At 49.9% G+C, this 16,144-nt stretch overlaps 1 protein-coding gene across 3 annotated transcripts; it reads right to left on the reverse strand.

Annotated features, from left to right (window-relative positions):
* Nucleotides 1-4,179: 4,179 nt before the first annotated feature.
* On the reverse strand, nucleotides 4,180-15,757 carry LOC140207255 (uncharacterized). Of its 3 annotated transcripts, none has more exons than XM_072275697.1 (9): nucleotides 15,675-15,757; nucleotides 14,872-14,958; nucleotides 14,317-14,388; nucleotides 12,533-12,652; nucleotides 9,212-9,328; nucleotides 8,077-8,364; nucleotides 7,518-7,660; nucleotides 5,940-6,004; nucleotides 4,180-4,936 (listed from the first exon to the last, which is right to left on the reverse strand). In XM_072275697.1, exons 2-9 carry the CDS (start codon nucleotides 14,936-14,938, stop codon nucleotides 4,744-4,746), a joined length of 1,065 nt encoding a protein of 354 aa, XP_072131798.1. In that variant the 5' UTR covers nucleotides 14,939-14,958; nucleotides 15,675-15,757; the 3' UTR covers nucleotides 4,180-4,743. The 3 variants fall into 3 exon arrangements, with proteins under 3 accessions (XP_072131798.1, XP_072131800.1, XP_072131799.1); XM_072275698.1 differs by having other exon boundaries at nucleotides 4,854-4,936; nucleotides 5,916-6,004; XM_072275699.1 differs by lacking the exon at nucleotides 7,518-7,660 and having other exon boundaries at nucleotides 4,789-4,936.
* Nucleotides 15,758-16,144: the final 387 nt, after the last annotated feature.

The following is a 16,144-nucleotide window of genomic DNA, read 5'->3' on the forward strand; positions in this document are numbered from 1 at the left end:
AAGCTGTATAAACTTGATGTGCCTTGACTTTATTTATACTTTGTAACATCACTGGTCACTGGTCTTTCGGCCACTTCAAACTCAGTACAACTGGTTCGAAATGTTGGAAATATTGTCCACATCAGCTTCACTAAATGGAGGAGCCAAAATAACCTCACGACTAGCAATAAACTGTTTCGTAGAACCAGAAGACTGACCCCCGGACTTTAATTCGTGCATCTCTAACTCGAATTTCCTCTGGTTTTCAGCTTCTCTTTCTTTAAATTCCCTTAAATTAATAGCTACCATAGCCTCGAATTTCTTCTGTTTATTTACAGCTTCTAACCGACTTTTTTTTTCCAAATCAGCTTCTAATTGCTTTAACTTTATTTGTTCAAGATGTAACTGCATTTCCAGATTACTCATTGGAGACTTATCTGACATCTCCTCATCAAATAAATTCAAAGTCATATAATGTTCAGCAATTTTTCTTTGTATGAAAGCCTTGGTGGAATTCCTCGTCATTCCTTTAATATCCAAATTCCTAGCAATCTCCTATTCCTCATGTTTTCTTGCATTCTCTAAAGATGCCGAGTCCGGCGTCTCCAAAAACCCGTTAATATCCATTGGTGCCGAGTACAACACACACACCAATCAAACAGCAACAACAACAACAAAAAAAACGGGTATTTCCCTTTTCCAAATCAAAATGGTAATTATCAGTACTTAAACTCAAAATAGGAACATCACCCCCGAGCCCCCACAGATTATGTTACGTAACCGGCAACATGAATATCAACAGAGACAGGTTATATAAAAAGAACCAAACATTTATTAAACATGGATAAACGATAAGGTAAAAAAATACAAACGGATGCTTTAAGCGGAAGTTAACCGATATGCAGCCGCTCAACAAATCGACACTTGGCACTGGTTCTTAAAGGGTTAAATGCGAAAGTAGTTCTAAAAGCGATAAAGTCAAATGTAGTTCTTAAAGCGATAAATTTTCTAAAGTCCAACAGATTTATACGTTCAATTGGGAGAGACTTCTCTGGAGAAGGATTTCTTCACAGGCGCGACTTTACTGCTGGTTCTGTCCACAGGATTCACGATGCCAAAAACAAACAGTTTAAAACAAAAATGACCTTAAGTTCTTTTAGAGAGAGAGCAAACATTTGTATGAACACCTTGCTCATTTTGGCAAGAATTATCCGCGATGCTGATCGGTACTTCGCCAACGAAGACTCAATGAGGTCGATCCTTTGTTAAACTGCCGAACGATGGCGGCTCCTTTTGCTCCTTCGATCCTGTACTTCGATAAATTCTTCACTCTCCCTTCTACTGTTGGAATTGAGTAAATAAACACATCTGGCAAAATTTCCAGTCGTGTAATATTGTATCTTGCAACAGAACGCACACTCCGTTTTAAAAATGAAACTGCGTCACAAAAACAGACACGCGACAGAAACGGAGACACAGCACGTTCTACCTGGAAATCTACAAACTAAAAACCTACTGCGTCATCTGGGTCGACCCTTACATACCCATGGTGCACATGCCACCACGTGACCTCACATCGGCGGGAAAATCGCAGCAGGTGACCTCCAACAGACCTTCACATCATTCAAAAAAAAAACAGATCTCCTTGAGCATGTAACATCATCCATTCCTTATTCATCATTTGCAACCATAATGCCTCACTTATACCAGTTCCATGTCTATTCTGATTGTGCACTGCGGTAGTATTTACTCTGCCCAGTAATATCACCCCTGCTCCTTTCATTTCTTGCCTTTAATCACGTCAAAAAATAAGGAAGTCCGAAATATTTTGCTGTCCTGCTTTCTCCTTTTGCAACCAAGTCTCAACAATCGCTACAATACCATTATTCAAAGCGTTGATTCAAGCCCTGAGCTCACCTCCGCTTGTTTTTTCAGACTTTCTGCATTGAAATATACGCAGCTCAGGGCACTGGACGCATCATACTCAATCTTTTGATTCAGGCTTTTGACTGAGTCTTTACAACATCTGTCTCCACACGCATTCGCTATCTGCTCTGAAACTTTGAATACCAACCCCTGCATCTCTGAGTTCAGCATCACTGCACCAAACTCTCATGCACAGTCCTGGTAAACCATCCCGCTCAGATAATAATTCCCCTCTAGTTTAGGAGTAAACATCCTTTCATCCCCTCAGTAAAGATCCCACCTTCCTTGGAAAAAAAAAAAAACACTAGGATTCCAAATGTTGAAGCCCTCCCACCTACACCAACTCCTGAGCCTCGTGCTCAGGATATTCTACTGGATATTCTACTGGATATAAACAACAGGATATTCTACTGTCTGGCCTCACTGGGACGCGTAACCGTCCTGTCCTTTAATTAAATAGCCAAAGCCCTGATCTCATTTTGCAGAAAAACCTCCCTGTTCATACTGATGTTATTCCTACCTATATAGACCCGGACCTCCGGCTGTTCCCTCACTCTCTTGTGAATCATACGGAAGGAATGGTGTGCTGAGAGAAGAGGAAGAAAGGCGAGGAGAGTGTGGGGCCACAGAAAGGGTGCTCATATTGAAGCCTTTGCAGCAGAACTTTTGAGTTGCCATTTTCCAGCTCGTTATCTCTGATTGGAGTCTGTTTAAACGTCGAAATCCTCTGACATACAACTGTGAGTCACAGACAGAGCGAACCTCCCTTCATACAACCCATCACACACTCCCGGGGCCAGACACAGAGTGAAGATCCCTCCATACTGTCCATCACACACTCCCGGGGTCAGACACAGAGTGAATCTCCCTCCGCACCGTCCCATCACACACTCCCGGGGTTAGACACAGAGTGAATCTCCCTCCACACTATCCCATCACACACTCCCGCGGTCAGACACAGAGTGAATCTCCCTCCACACCGTCGCATCACACACTCCCGGGGTCAGACACAGAGTGAATCTCCCTCCACACTATCCCATCACACACTCCCGCGGTCAGACACAGAGTGAATCTCCCTCCGCACGTCCCATCACACACTCCTGGAGTCAGACACAGAGTGAATCTGCCTCCGCACCGTCCCATCACACACTCTTCGGGTCATACACAGAACGAAGCTCCGTCCACACCGTCCCATCACACACTCTCGGCGTCATAAACAACCAGCGAAGCTCCCTAAATATTATCCCATCACACTGCCGGGGTCAGACATGTGAAGTATCTCCCACATCATCGCAGCACACTCAACTGGAATCAGAAGAAGTGTGAAACCCTCTCCCTCCTACGGTCTCCCCACTCACCAATACGCAGCACTTCGGCGTTCAAGTTGTCTCGAATTGTGTGTGTCTCTCGGAGATGCTTTGTGTGTGTGTGTGTGTGTGTGTGTGTGTGTGTGTGTGTGTGTGTGTGTGTGTGTGTGTGTGTGTGTGTGTGTGTGTGATACCGGATGGTGTGCTGCGAGGAAATGAAGTAAGAGGAAGGGAGAGGAGGCCAGGGAAAGGGTGATAACATTGCAGACACTGATGCAAGCGGTGTGGAACCGGAAGACTGGCCTGTACATGCAGAGTTGTGGAGAGGCTCCGATCCTGGTGATAGATATCCAGCGGAAGTGGGGAGGTGGAGCACCAGACGTCATTTCCCCCTCATGTTGTCCACAACTCTCAGTGAATACAGAGCGGGAGGCCTGTGGGGCGGCGACGGAGTCTGGGAGGGATTTAGCCGATGGAGCCGTTAACGGACACGGGGATGGGGCAGGGAAGGTCGGGGATGACGGAATTCCTCGCGGAAACGTGGCAGCTTCTAAAGGAGGGCGGGTGACAGAACATAGAACATAGAATAGCACAGAACAGTACCGCCCTTCGGCCTACAATTTTGTGCCGACCCTCAAACCCTGCCTCCCATAATAGCCCCAACTTAAATTCATCCATATATCTGTCTAGTAATTACTTAAATTTCACTAGTGTATCTGCCTCCACCACTGGCTAAGGCAGTGCATTCCATGCACAAACCACTCTGTGAGTAAAAAAAAAATAAAACTTCCTCTATTATCCCCCTTGAGTACAGGAGTCGGGTGATCTCGCGGCAGCGGTACAAGACGTCTGTGTGGCCGAACAGTTTTGGTCGCCCCGCTCTGGGACAAATGCCATTGAGCCGGATATAATGTACAGGGAGATTTCCAAGGATACTGCCGGGACTCAGGAGATTGAGATGGAGAGAGGGGGTGAAGGAGTCTTTATTCCTTGGAGTGTAGTTGTAGCCTTACAGAGTTGCATAACCTCATGAGGAGCAGAGACAGAGTGAATCCGCATAAACATTTACCGAGGGTCGGGGTATCGAGATCCAGACGGCACAGGATTGTGCTGAGAGTGGGTGGGACGTAGAAAGAGGGAGAGATCAGGGAGTCGGAGGTGTTAAAGAGAACGGAGAGGGGAAGGAGAGAGTGGGGTAGAGAGAGGGTAAAAGGGAGGAAAAGAGAAAAGAGGTTGGAAGAGGGAGCGGAGCAACAGCGGGCGGTGAAAGGTCGAGGAAACAGGGTGAGGAGAGGGGGTAGAGAGAGAGTTAGAGTGATTGAGGAAGAGCGGGATGGGGAAGGGAAGGCGAGAAAGACGGGGAGAGATGGAGAGAGGGGTTTGTCCATGTGTGGTGGGGAGAATGGGGTTGCAAGAAGAGAAGAATACAGTAGAAGGTATGGGGCAGAGAGTGTGGGGAGTAATTTCAGAGGATGGGGTGAGTAAGAGTGGAGGAGAGGCAAGGAAAGGGAGGACGGGGTAATCACTTGATTCAAGTCGGCTCTTCGGGCTGTTGACAGAGATTCTGGATCCTTTCAGGAATATCCGGGCAGCAGGGTGCAGACTTCTCGCAGATGAAATGGTGTTTATCATAAATACAATTGTCACGCCTTCTATTCCATTTGCATTCACTGCAGGTGGCCGTTCCAGAGGACACCTTGTACAGGAGACCATTCGCAGCATTCCTATCAAAAATGGTTAAAAAGTTTGAACAGAGACAAAACAGATCCAGCAGACAACCCAAGACCGTTTCCAAAGTAATCCCATTAAACCCGCGTCATCTCCGCAACCCTGTGACGTCCGCAACATAATCCCACTGTCCCAACGTCTCGCCAGTGCTTTGTGCCAGTCGCCAAATTACTCCAACTACACCACCTCCCCCACAGCCTCCGGTCCGTCGTCTCGCTGTCTCGACAGTCCTGTGCCGTCCCAATGCGAATCGAACGCACCCACTTTTTCCCCTCAGATGTATTTCAGTCCCCAAACAAATCCCACTATCCCACACACTTTCCACCGACTCACGGAGTCCCGAAGTTAAACCCAGATGCACACTTTCTTCCTGCAGCCCTGTGTCTGTTGCCAAATCAATCCCACTGTTCCTCCTTATCCCCACAGTTCATGTCAGTCTCCAAGTTAATCCCATTGCACCTCACTGTTTCCTCAGCCCTGCGTCAGACTGCAAATTAGACCCACTGACCGACTCTGTGCCCACATCCTTGTATCGGTCTCCAAACTAATCCAGTTGCCCCACTCTCACCCCTCAGATCAGTGTTACCCCCAAACTAATCCTGCTGCATAGCTCTTTTCTCACAGAGCAACGCCTATCGCCAAACTATTCCGACTCTGCGTCCAGATACATGTCTGACTCCAAACAAATTCCACTGCATCTCGCACTCCTCACAGCTCTGCCCCAGTCACCAAAATAATCCCAGTTAAATAATCGCGGGAGGCCACTGCCCATCGTCAAAATATTCTCACTGCCCTGTCCTTCCCCGGCAGTCAAGTATGGCTCCCGAAAATATTCCTATTGTGCCACACCCTCCCGACCACCTCGTACAGTCTTCAAACAAATCCCAATCCCTCTCCCTCTTCCCACAAACCTAGTTCATTCGTAAACTAATCCCATTTTCTCCGGTGTGGAGCATTTCATTCCCGAAATCTCACCCAACACATCATTCCGAATCTCACCCGTCCTCGCATTTTCCAATCCAGTATGCACCGTTTCGGTAGTACAGAGTTCGGGAAACAAAGCTCTGTAAAATTAAATTCCTTCACTTAATGCCGGAAATCGAAAACTAATTACTTAGCATCTCTCAGTTTATTACAACAGGAGTGTGTAATACAACTGTGTGGAGGGAGCTTCACTCTCTGTCTGATACCGGAAATGTGCGATGAGACGGCGTGGAGGGATCTTCACTCAGTGTCTGACCCCGGGAGTGTGTGATTGGACGGTGTGTAGGGATCTTCACTCAGTGTCTAACCACGGGTGTGTGTGACAGGACGGTGTGGTGGGAGATTCACTCTGTGTCTGAACACGGGAGTGCGACAGGACGGTGTGGAGGGAGAATCTCTCTTTCTCTGACCACAGAAGTGCCTGATGGGACCGTTGGGAGGGAGCATCAAACTGTATCTAACCCCGTAAGTGTGTAACGGGACGCTGAGGATAATTTCATTCTGTGCCCAAGGTGCGGAGGGTGTTCTGCTGGGACGGTTTCGAGGCAGATTCACTCACCTTTCACCCCGGGGGTGTGTAATGCGACGTCGTGGTGGGAATTTCACTATGATTGACGCCTGGTGTGCGTAATGGGACGGTGTGGAGGGAGGTTCACTCACTGTCTGACCCCGGGAGTGTGTGATGGGACGGGTGGAGGGAAATTCACTCTGTGTCTGACTCCGGGATATTGTGATGGGACGGTGTGGACGAAGTTTCACTCTGTGTCTGACCCAGGGAATGTGTGATGGGACTGTGTAGACGGAGGTTCACTCTGTGCCTGACCCTGCGAGTGCGTGATCGGACGGTGTGGAGCGAGATCCACTGTGTGTCTGAGCCTGGGAGTGCGTGATGGGACCGTGTGGAGGGAGATTCTCTCTGTGTCTGACCCCTGGAGTGTGTGATGGGACGGTGTGGAGGGAGATTCACTCTGTGTTTGACCCCGGGAGTGTGTGATGGGACGGTGTGGAGGGAGATTCACTGTGTGTCTGACCCCGGGAGTGTGTGATGGGACGGTGCGGAGGGAGATTCACTCAGTGTCTGACCCCGGGAGTGTGTGATGGGACGGTGTGGAGGGAGATTCACTCTGTGTCTGACCACGGGAGTGTGTGATGGGACGGTGCGGAGGGAGATTCACTCTGTGTCTGACCACGGGAGTGTGTGATGGGACGGTGCGGAGGGAGATTCACTCTGTGTCTGACCCCGGGAGTGTGTGATGGGACGGTGTGGAGGGAGATTCACTGTGTGTCTGACCCCGGGAGTGTGTGATGGGACGGTGTGGAGGGAGATTCACTGTGTGTCTGACCCCGGGAGTGTGTGATGGGACGGTGTGGAGGGAGATTCACTGTGTGTCTGACCCCGGGAGTGTGTGATGGGACGGTGTGGAGGGAGATTCACAGTGTATGACCCTGGAGCAGTGTGATGAGACGTTGTGGAGGCAGGCTGACTCTGTGTCTGACCCCGGGATTGTGTGATGGGATGTTGTGGACGGTGTATCTCTCTGTGTCTGACACCAGGAGTTTGTGATGAGTCCTGTGTTACGGTGTGACTCCTACCGTTTCATCTTCTGAATTGATTTCGAACAGCCTTGAATCACGGTTTGAACATTCTCGCTTCGCTCTGTAGAAGGATGTTTCAAACCTGGATACGTAATAACACCGCTCGTTATTTGTGATCCAGTCCGTGGGACAGGTTTGCTCTGGAAACCAGGAAGAAAGAGTAGTGAATCTCTCTCCACACTCTCCCATGGCACACACCAGGGTGAGACGCAGAATTAAGCTCATTCTACACCGACCCATCACACATCTCGGTGTCTGACACAGAAGGAAACTCCCGTCGCAATATTGCACTGTCCCTTTGCACTCTCTCATCGTCAGATGCAGACGGAATCTCCCTCCAGACTGTTTCACAACCACCCTCTCTCTCTCTCCCTCTCTCTCTCTCTCTCTCTCCCCTTCTCTCTCTCTCTCTCTGTCTCTCTCTCTCTCCCCTCCTCTCTCTCTCTCTCTCTCTCTCTCTCTCCCCTTCTCTCTCTCTTTCTCGCTCTCTCTCTCTCTCTCTCTCACTCTCTCACACATGAGGAACGGAGTAAGGTTAATGGCGATGCCGTCCCACCTCTTACACTGGTCAGAACATGGCAAATTTCGGCCTTCGTCCATTTGAAAGAACTGATCTTCGTTCTAAAGATGGAGATGCTGTTGTTGAGGACAGAAAGGTTCTGGACACAGGCGCTGTGGGAGAGATTCAGGCGGGAATTCTCGGATGTCTTGGATTCAAAAGTTGAGTTCAACTCATAGACCAGTTGTCGATATTGGATCTGTGTTCTGTTCATCTCCTGATACTGTTCCCAAAGTTGCTGGTACTTTATGTCGGAGGTGATCTGAGACTGACAAGTCTGTGATACTGAGAGAGATGGTGAAGTACGTTTAGAGTTTACACTATCATGTGAGTCGGCGTCATGGTTCTCGGCGGGACGCAGTGGCGGTGTGTCAGTGTCACGGTGCGGTGCGGTTCATGTTGAGCAGGTTAGAAGTGTCATGGTGACGAGTGTTAAAGTGAAGGTGTTTTAGTTTCGTGCTACGGCGAGAGGCGCACTTCTATCGCGGTGGAGATCGTGTATGTGCCATATTGTGGACCTTGCTAATGCCAGGAGTGAACGGCGTGTTGCTGACAAGTAGATGGTTTTGTTGGACTCACAGTGAGGGGCGTCCGTGCCACCGTGAGGTGCTGTCTTTGTCACGCTGCAGGGTATATCAGTGTCGCGATAAGGGTTTTGTTGGGGTAACAATGGGGGCTGCGTACAGTGAGGGTCATGTTGGTGTTGCAGTGAGGGACGTGTGGGTGACACGTTGAGATGTGTTTCGCTATCGCCTTGAGAAGTGTGTCAGTTCGAGGCATGTCGATGTCACAGCGAGGAGTACGTTGCAATCACTGTGAGTGCTATGTCTGCGTCACGGTGAGGGACATAAGCCTGTCACGTACAGGGGCGTGTCAGTACTGCGCTGACAGGATTGTTGCTGTTATGGTGAATGACGTGTCGGTGTCAGGCTCAGTTTTGATTATGTAACGGTAACGGCCGTGTCATTGGCACAGTGAGAAATGTGTCAGTGTTACGGCGAGAGGTGTGTCGGTGTTACGGTGAGGGGTGTGTTGATGTCATGTTCAGGAGCGTGTCGTCATCACTGTGAGATTTCACGCGGACATTTCATTCCACTCTGTTTGTTCATTTTCTGACTCCATCCAGACTCACCATAAATCGAGAGTCCGGCCACTATAGCGATGAGGACGGACGTCAATAGGCAGAGTAGGCAGATCTTCCTGTATGGCCTATTTCCGATGTTCTGTTTCGGCTCCTGTTCATGCGCACCTGTAGATAGTCCATTTAGTGTGTGTGTGTGAGTTCAGCCGTGTCCCCTACTGCGACTCCCTTCCACCCACCGTTCACGCTCTCTCCTTCCACCACGATCACGAGAAGAAGGATATGGCCACATCACCATAGGAAGGATGTGGAAGCATTAGAAAGGATACAGAGGAAATTTACCAGGATGCTGCCTGGTTTAGAGAGTATGCATTATGATCAGAGATTAAGTGAGCTAGGGATTTACTCTTTGGAGAGAAGGAGGATGAGAGGAGGCATGATAGATGTTCAAGGTATTAAGAGGAATAGATAGAGCGGACAGCCAGCGCCTCTTCCCCAGGAAACCATTGCTCAACACAAGAGGACATGACTTTAAGGTAAGTGGTGCGAAGTTCAAGGGGGATATTAGAGGAAGGTTTTTTTTTTTCCTCAGAGAGTGGTTGGTGCGTGGAATTCACTGCCTGAGTCAGTGGTGGAAGGAGATACACTAGTGAAATTTAACAGACTACTAGACAGGTATATGGTGGAGTTTAAGATTTTTTTTTAATGGGAGGCAGGGTTTAAGGGTCGGCACGTCATTGTGGGCCGAACGGCCTGAACTGTGAAGTACTATTCTATGTACTATGTTCTGTCATCCCTTCCTTCTCTCAATCCCATCTATTTTTATCCATCATCGCTGAGAGTGCTAAATCCTGTACTCGGCAAAGGCTGTATAATGTCTGGCTGTTTCTGTTTCTGCATCTGAGCTGAACTGTGAAGTTAGAGTCGAGGACGTTGTGACCGTGAACTTCAATTGGGCATTTGACTGGGACCCTCAGGGGAGGCTTATCCAGGCGATCAGGAAACCTGGGATCCACGGGGAATTGGCCGTCCGGATTCAGAGTTTATTATTTTTCATAGTTGAATTGTTGTTTGCCAGCTTTGTTCTTTCCTTACACGTGGGATATATAGAGGTCTTGTAGGGATTAACATGTTGTGGGCGGTATGTTAACGTCGTGGTCAGCAAACGCTTCACAGTACCAGCGAGCCAGGTTCAGCTCCCGCCGCCGCCAGCATTGAGTTTGCACCTTATCCCGTGACTCAGTAGGATTCTTCAGGGTGCCCCAGTTTCCTCCCACATTCCAAAGACGCTCCAGCTGGGACATACATCGGTCAATGTCAATTGTCCCGTCATTAGGCTAGGAATAATTTGAGAAATTGCCGGGCAGCGCGGCTTGAAGTGCCGGAACAGCCGACTCCACACCAGTTATTTAATAAATATGTTAATCCAAGGACAATTTTAAAGCTCTGAATCTCAAGGTTGTATATGATGCATTAGGACCGACTTCAGAGAAACTGAATATGAGTGGGTTGGTAAAATTGCAGACGACATGCAGATTCGTGGTATGGTGGACAGTGTAGAAGATCGCCAATACATTCAGTGGGGTTTGAGTTGTTAAGGATCTGAGTCAAGAATGGCAGATGAGTTTATCCCGGGTTAGTGTGAGGGTTTGCGCTCTGGAACTTCAGTTGTATAGGGACAGGACACCTGCAACGGGAAGGCGCTTAACTGTGCATTCGAAAGAGATTTGGGCTTTATTACGCAGGTCAATGGGGTGTTACAGAGTTGACGACAGACGGGCCTTTTATATAAATCTTCTGGTGGGAGTTTCATTCACAAGATTGCGATGCATGGGATTCACGGTGAATGGGCCATTTGGGTTCGAAGTTGACCTGCCCACCGAACAGAGTGGGCGGCGGTCGCAGGTTGGCCGTCCGTGACTGGTTGTGTTCCGCACGGATCGGTGCCGCCTGTGGCAAAGACTTGGACGGAAGCTTCGTGTTCAACACGGCTTTGTGCGTTTAGGACATGCTGCCTCGCAGATACCGTAAAGTATTTGCACACACAGAACACAGACTGACCAGCACAGCCCTTCGGCCCACAAAGTTGTCCCCGATACATGAATTCCGCATCAAATGGATAACCATCCTCATCTCTTTTGCCTACACAATCTCCATATCTCTCCGTTTCCTTCACATTCATCGGCTTACCTAAATATCTCGTTAAACTCTTTACTGTGCCTGTCTCTAACCCCAACCCAGGAAGCGCAAATCCAGGCAAAACTCTCTGTGTCCAAACAACAGACTCTTTACACCTCGATTCAAACCTCACCCATTCACTTCGGTTGCATGCACTCTGGGATTTGATATTTCAGCCCCATGGGAGAAAAAAAAAGATACGGTTTGTCTGTCTATCTCTTTTTCTCATAATCTAACAAAACTCTATCAGATCTCCTCTCGTCATCCTCAGAGCCGGTGAAGACAACTCAATTCTCTACATCCTCTCAGCACAGCTTGTGCCCTCTCATCCAGGCAGCATCCTGGTGAATCACTTCGGCAGCCTCTCCAAAGCTTCGGCTCCTTTCTGTAATGGGGCGACCAGCAATGAACAGAAGGCAAAGTGTGGGGATAAAGGGTGTGTTTCCTGGTTGGCTGCCGGTGACTTGTGGTGTTCCACAGGGTTCCGTGTTGTGAATTATTCCTTTTTATATGATGTCAAAGACTTGGAGGATTGAATTAATGCGCTGTGTGGAGACTGGTGGAGGAGAGTTAGCTTTGAGGAAGGAAGGAGGCCGTAGAAGGACAGGAGTCACAGGTGGACAGGGTGGTAAAGAAGGTGTTTGGCACGCTCGCGTTCACCAGTCAGGACACTGAGTTCGGGAGTTGGGAGGTCACTTTGCAGTTGTACAAGATGCCGGCGAGGCCGGAATCGGAGCTGGGTGTTTAGCTTTGTTGGCCGTGCTGTAGGAAAAATGTCACTCAGCTGGAAAAAGTGCAGAGGGAAATTTACGAGGATGTTGCGGGGACTCGAGGGACCTAGTTAGGAGATGTCGTGCAGTTCTGAACTTTAATCCTTGGAGCGTAGGACTGACCTTACAGAGGGACATTCTTCCTTGGAGTGCACTGGTGACCTTACAGAGGTGTATAAAACCACGAGGGGCACAGACAGGGTGAATGCGCATATCAAGGAGAAACGCGGAAGAGAGTGCACACGCAGAAAGTGAGAGAGTAAAAAAATAATTGGGTACCCTTGTGACAAAAGTTTGTAACCAATTGTCGGTCCGTATGTGGAACGAGATGCAAGAAATGTAGCTGAAGGAGAGAAATGTTAAGCACTTAAAATACACACACTTCCGCAGATGACATAATGACGTCATAATGGTGAACTCTGACCTGTTTGGGCATTGGTTGTCTGCTTGCGGGATCCTGCGGCAATGGGAGGGGCCTCGTCCTCATCGATGACGGGCTCGTCTTTCGGACAGTTCACCTCTGCGTAGGTGGAGCTCAGACCAGCTGGGGCGTCGAGCGAGGGAGGATGAGAGAAAAGGGAAGAGAAAGAGGAGTGAGGACAGCGACAGCGAGCAGTTAGAGGCGAAGGGAGAGCAGGGAGAGAGAGTATGTTAAGTGAAGCGGAGAAAGGATGAAAGACAAAGAGAAAGAAGTTGAAGGAACGGGTGAAGACGGGGGAGAAAAAGGATGAGAGATGGATGGAAAAGAGGAGACAATGATGAAAGATAGGGGCAATGGACGACGAATTGGGAGTGAGTGAATGGGGGGAGAGTATGGGTATGAGATACGGAGAGAGTGGCAGAGGGAAGAACGGAAGGGAGAGGCAGAGGGGCGAGAGAAAGCAAAGAGAGCGGAGGAAGATAGGAGACAGATAGAAGGAGAAAATTGGGAGTGCAAGGGGGTAAGAGGCAGAAGAAGAGAGAGAATGTGAGAGATGGGAAGGGAGAGGAGGGAAAGCATGAGCGAGAGGGAAAAAGGGGAAGGGATCATCAAAGAGATGATGTTGCGGAGCGGGAGATAAGCGGAAAATGGGGCGAAGGGGAGAGAACAAGGAGAAAATGAAGGAAGGAGAAACGGGGCAAATTGCAGAAGGTCAGAGAATGAGCACAGAATGAGGGAAAGAGTGCGAAGGAGAGAGCGAGAGTGAGGAAGGGAGAATGGTGGAGTGTGATAGAGGGGCCAATACGGAGAGTCGGGCAAGTGAGGGAAGGGAGAGTGGTTGATATTGGGAGAAAAGGGGGAGTGGGTGGAAGAAGGGCGGGAAAGAGGAGGGGAGAGTTTAGTGGGAAGGGAGAGAGGGATGGGGAGAGAGAGAGGGGTGTTGATAGACGAGCGAGTTTAGAGAGAGTGGGCAAAAGAAGGGGAATGGAGAGAGGGGTAGTGGGAGAAAGTGGTAGAAAAGATGGAACGGTTTAGAAGGGAAGGGAGAGTGGAGGGAATGAGGTGTGAGGAGCAAGGGGTAAAGGAGAGGGGAGAAGGGAGGGGAAGTAGGGAGAGAGAGGAGGTATAGGAGAAGAGAAAGAGGGAGACAGGGTGATCAGAAGAGAGAGAAAGATGGTTAGAATTTTCGGAGAATCGTTCAAATTCTGCAACGCTGTCTCCTCTCCGCCTCCTTCATGTCCCCCCTCGTCCTCAGCACCCCTCCAATGGTGTTCCCGACTTACCAACCCCTCCCACAGATGTCCCTCCTTTCCTCACCGACCGCTCCAACGGCGCTCCTTCTGCTCCGTGCCCGACACAGCTCCCCGTCCTCAATCTCCCTTTATCCTCACCGATGATTCACACGGCAATCCCTCCTCACCCAATTCCATGGCACACCCTCCACTCCACGCCTCCCAGAGCACCCCTCCTTTCCGACGCCTTCCACAGCACTGCCCCATTGCCGATCCCACAACGCTTCGTCCACACATCCCCTCGCAGACCGCACCGTCCCCACCAAACACAGCTCCTTGCTGCCATGGTGCTGAATGCCCACCGTACCTCACAGAGCGCACCCTCCACACCGACACTCCCACGGACCTCCCACATCATGGCCAAAGCCACCGGTTCCCTCCGTCTTATTCTGCAGCAGCTTATCATTAGGGTCAACTGTGCGCATGCGCTGAGATCTCTCGACAGGAGCGGACACGTTACCTAAACACAGTCAATTCAACAAAAATGATACTGACCTCCATCTCTCCGGACCCGAGGAGCGGAGAGGGCCGTGACGTTAAGTTCCACGTACGATACATCAGGTTCAGCTGGGAACACAACAGTAAGGGTGAGAATCAGGTTGAAGATCCCTCCGCACCGTCGCATGTTACACTCCCGGGTTCAGACACAGAGTAAAACTCCCTCCACAACTTCACATGACACACTCCCGGGGTCAGACACAGACTGAAGCTCCCTCTACACCGTCCCATAACAGCCTTCTGGGGCAGGCACAGAGTGAAACTCCCTCCACGCAGTCCAATCACCTATTTCCTAGAGAGAAACACAGTGAATCTCTCTCCACACTGTCCCTTCACAGATTCCAGAGTCAGTCACTGAGTAAATCTCCCTTCACAGCGACTCGTCATAAGCTCCTGGTGTCAGGCACCGAGTAAAGCGCCCTTAGCACTGACCGACCAACCCTCCTCCCCGGTGTCAGGCACAGTGTGTAGCTCAGTACACGCTGTCCCATCTCATATTTCCAGGGTAACAGACACAGTGTTTAGCTCTCTCCCTCTCTCTGCACCACTCACCTCTCGAAGGAGATTGTGAGTCCGCTCCTGTGAAACGCATGTTCGCGTAGGTCTCGCTCTCATCCATCGTATCGAGTTCTTGATCTCCTGAAAGGGATAGGAGAGTGATTGAGTGTGTGTGGGATGAATGTGGTGGGGGCAGGATAGTGTGAAATAGAGGGAGAAGAGTGATATGGAGAGTGACTGGACACAGGACACAAACCCAACCCACTCTCCCTCTTCCTCGTCCTCTGTCTTTTCTGTCTTCCCTTCCTTATCGCACGGCAGTCTCTCTCTCTCTGTCTCTCTCTCTCTCTCTCTCTCTCTCTCTCTCTCTCTCTCTCTCTCCCTCTCTCTCTCGCTCTCTCTATCTATCTCTCCCTCTCATTCCCCTCTCTCTCTCTCTCTTTCTCTTTCTCCCTCCTTCCCCTTCTTTCTCCTATGTCCCATTCCTCATTTCTCTTGCATTCCCTCTCTGTCTCCTTCCACATCTCCCACCATATTTATCGCTTCCGACTTGTCGAAGGTGGGGAAGGCGTTGGGTGTTTTTTTTGGCTCGGGTCAGCCATCCCTCTCTCACATTCTTCAGTGCAATTCCCCACCTCATCCCCTCGTTCACTCCGTCTCGCTACTTCCTGTTTGTGTCCCTTCTGTCCACACGCTCCTTCGCTTCCTCTTTCCCTCCCCCACACCGTTCCTCTTTCCCCCTGCACTACTCGTCCCTCCGTGCCCCTCCCCACACCTGTCTCTCACACTCCCACCCTCACCCCCACCCGCTCCTTTTCTCCCTCTCACCATTCCACCCTTCCCCACCACCTCCCTACCTCCAGCCGTTCCTGAAGTCTTGAATTGTGTGTCTGCTTCTAAGATTCCGTGTGTGTGTGTCTGAGAGCCGTTGCGAAGCAGAGGAAAGAGGAAGGAAGCGGAGGCGTGGAGTGGGCGGGGACCGGGTGGTGAGATTGCACATAGGAGAGGAATCACATGGTAGTTTTATCCACACAGAACTATTGAGAGCCTCAGAACCGAGAGACCGGTATCCAATATAAAGGGAGTAAACCCCTATCGTACTCAGAAATCCCGGTGAACACAGAGAGGGTGAATTGGAGAGGAGGGGCTTGGGTTGGACCCAGAGATCTGGAGGTCTGCTGGGGATGGAGTGGTCTACGTAAACAGGGAGTAGCTTCAGGGAGTTTGGGGATGAGGGAGATCGGTACAGTCGAGTAAGGAGGTGAAGGATTTAATAGAGGTTTAGGGAAAGGAGGGGGTGATGGAGACGGGGGATTACTCTGAGGTA

The sequence above is a fragment of the Mobula birostris genome, chromosome 13 (genome assembly GCF_030028105.1).
Source record: "Mobula birostris isolate sMobBir1 chromosome 13, sMobBir1.hap1, whole genome shotgun sequence".
Lineage (NCBI taxonomy): Eukaryota > Metazoa > Chordata > Chondrichthyes > Myliobatiformes > Myliobatidae > Mobula > Mobula birostris.

Excerpts from the sequence above, each read along its gene's own strand:
- LOC140207255 (XM_072275697.1), bottom strand. The coding sequence starts at position 14,938 with ATGGATGAGAGCGAGACCTACGCGAACATGCGTTTCACAGGAGCGGAC. Across the intron at positions 7,661-8,076 it reads TGTTCTGACCAGTGTAAGAG|AGCAAACCTGTCCCACGGAC; the intron begins GTGGGACGGCAT and ends CCTGGTTTCCAG. Across the intron at positions 4,937-5,939 it reads ATTGGAAAATGCGAGGACGG|GAATGCTGCGAATGGTCTCC; the intron begins GTGAGATTCGGA and ends CATTTTTGATAG.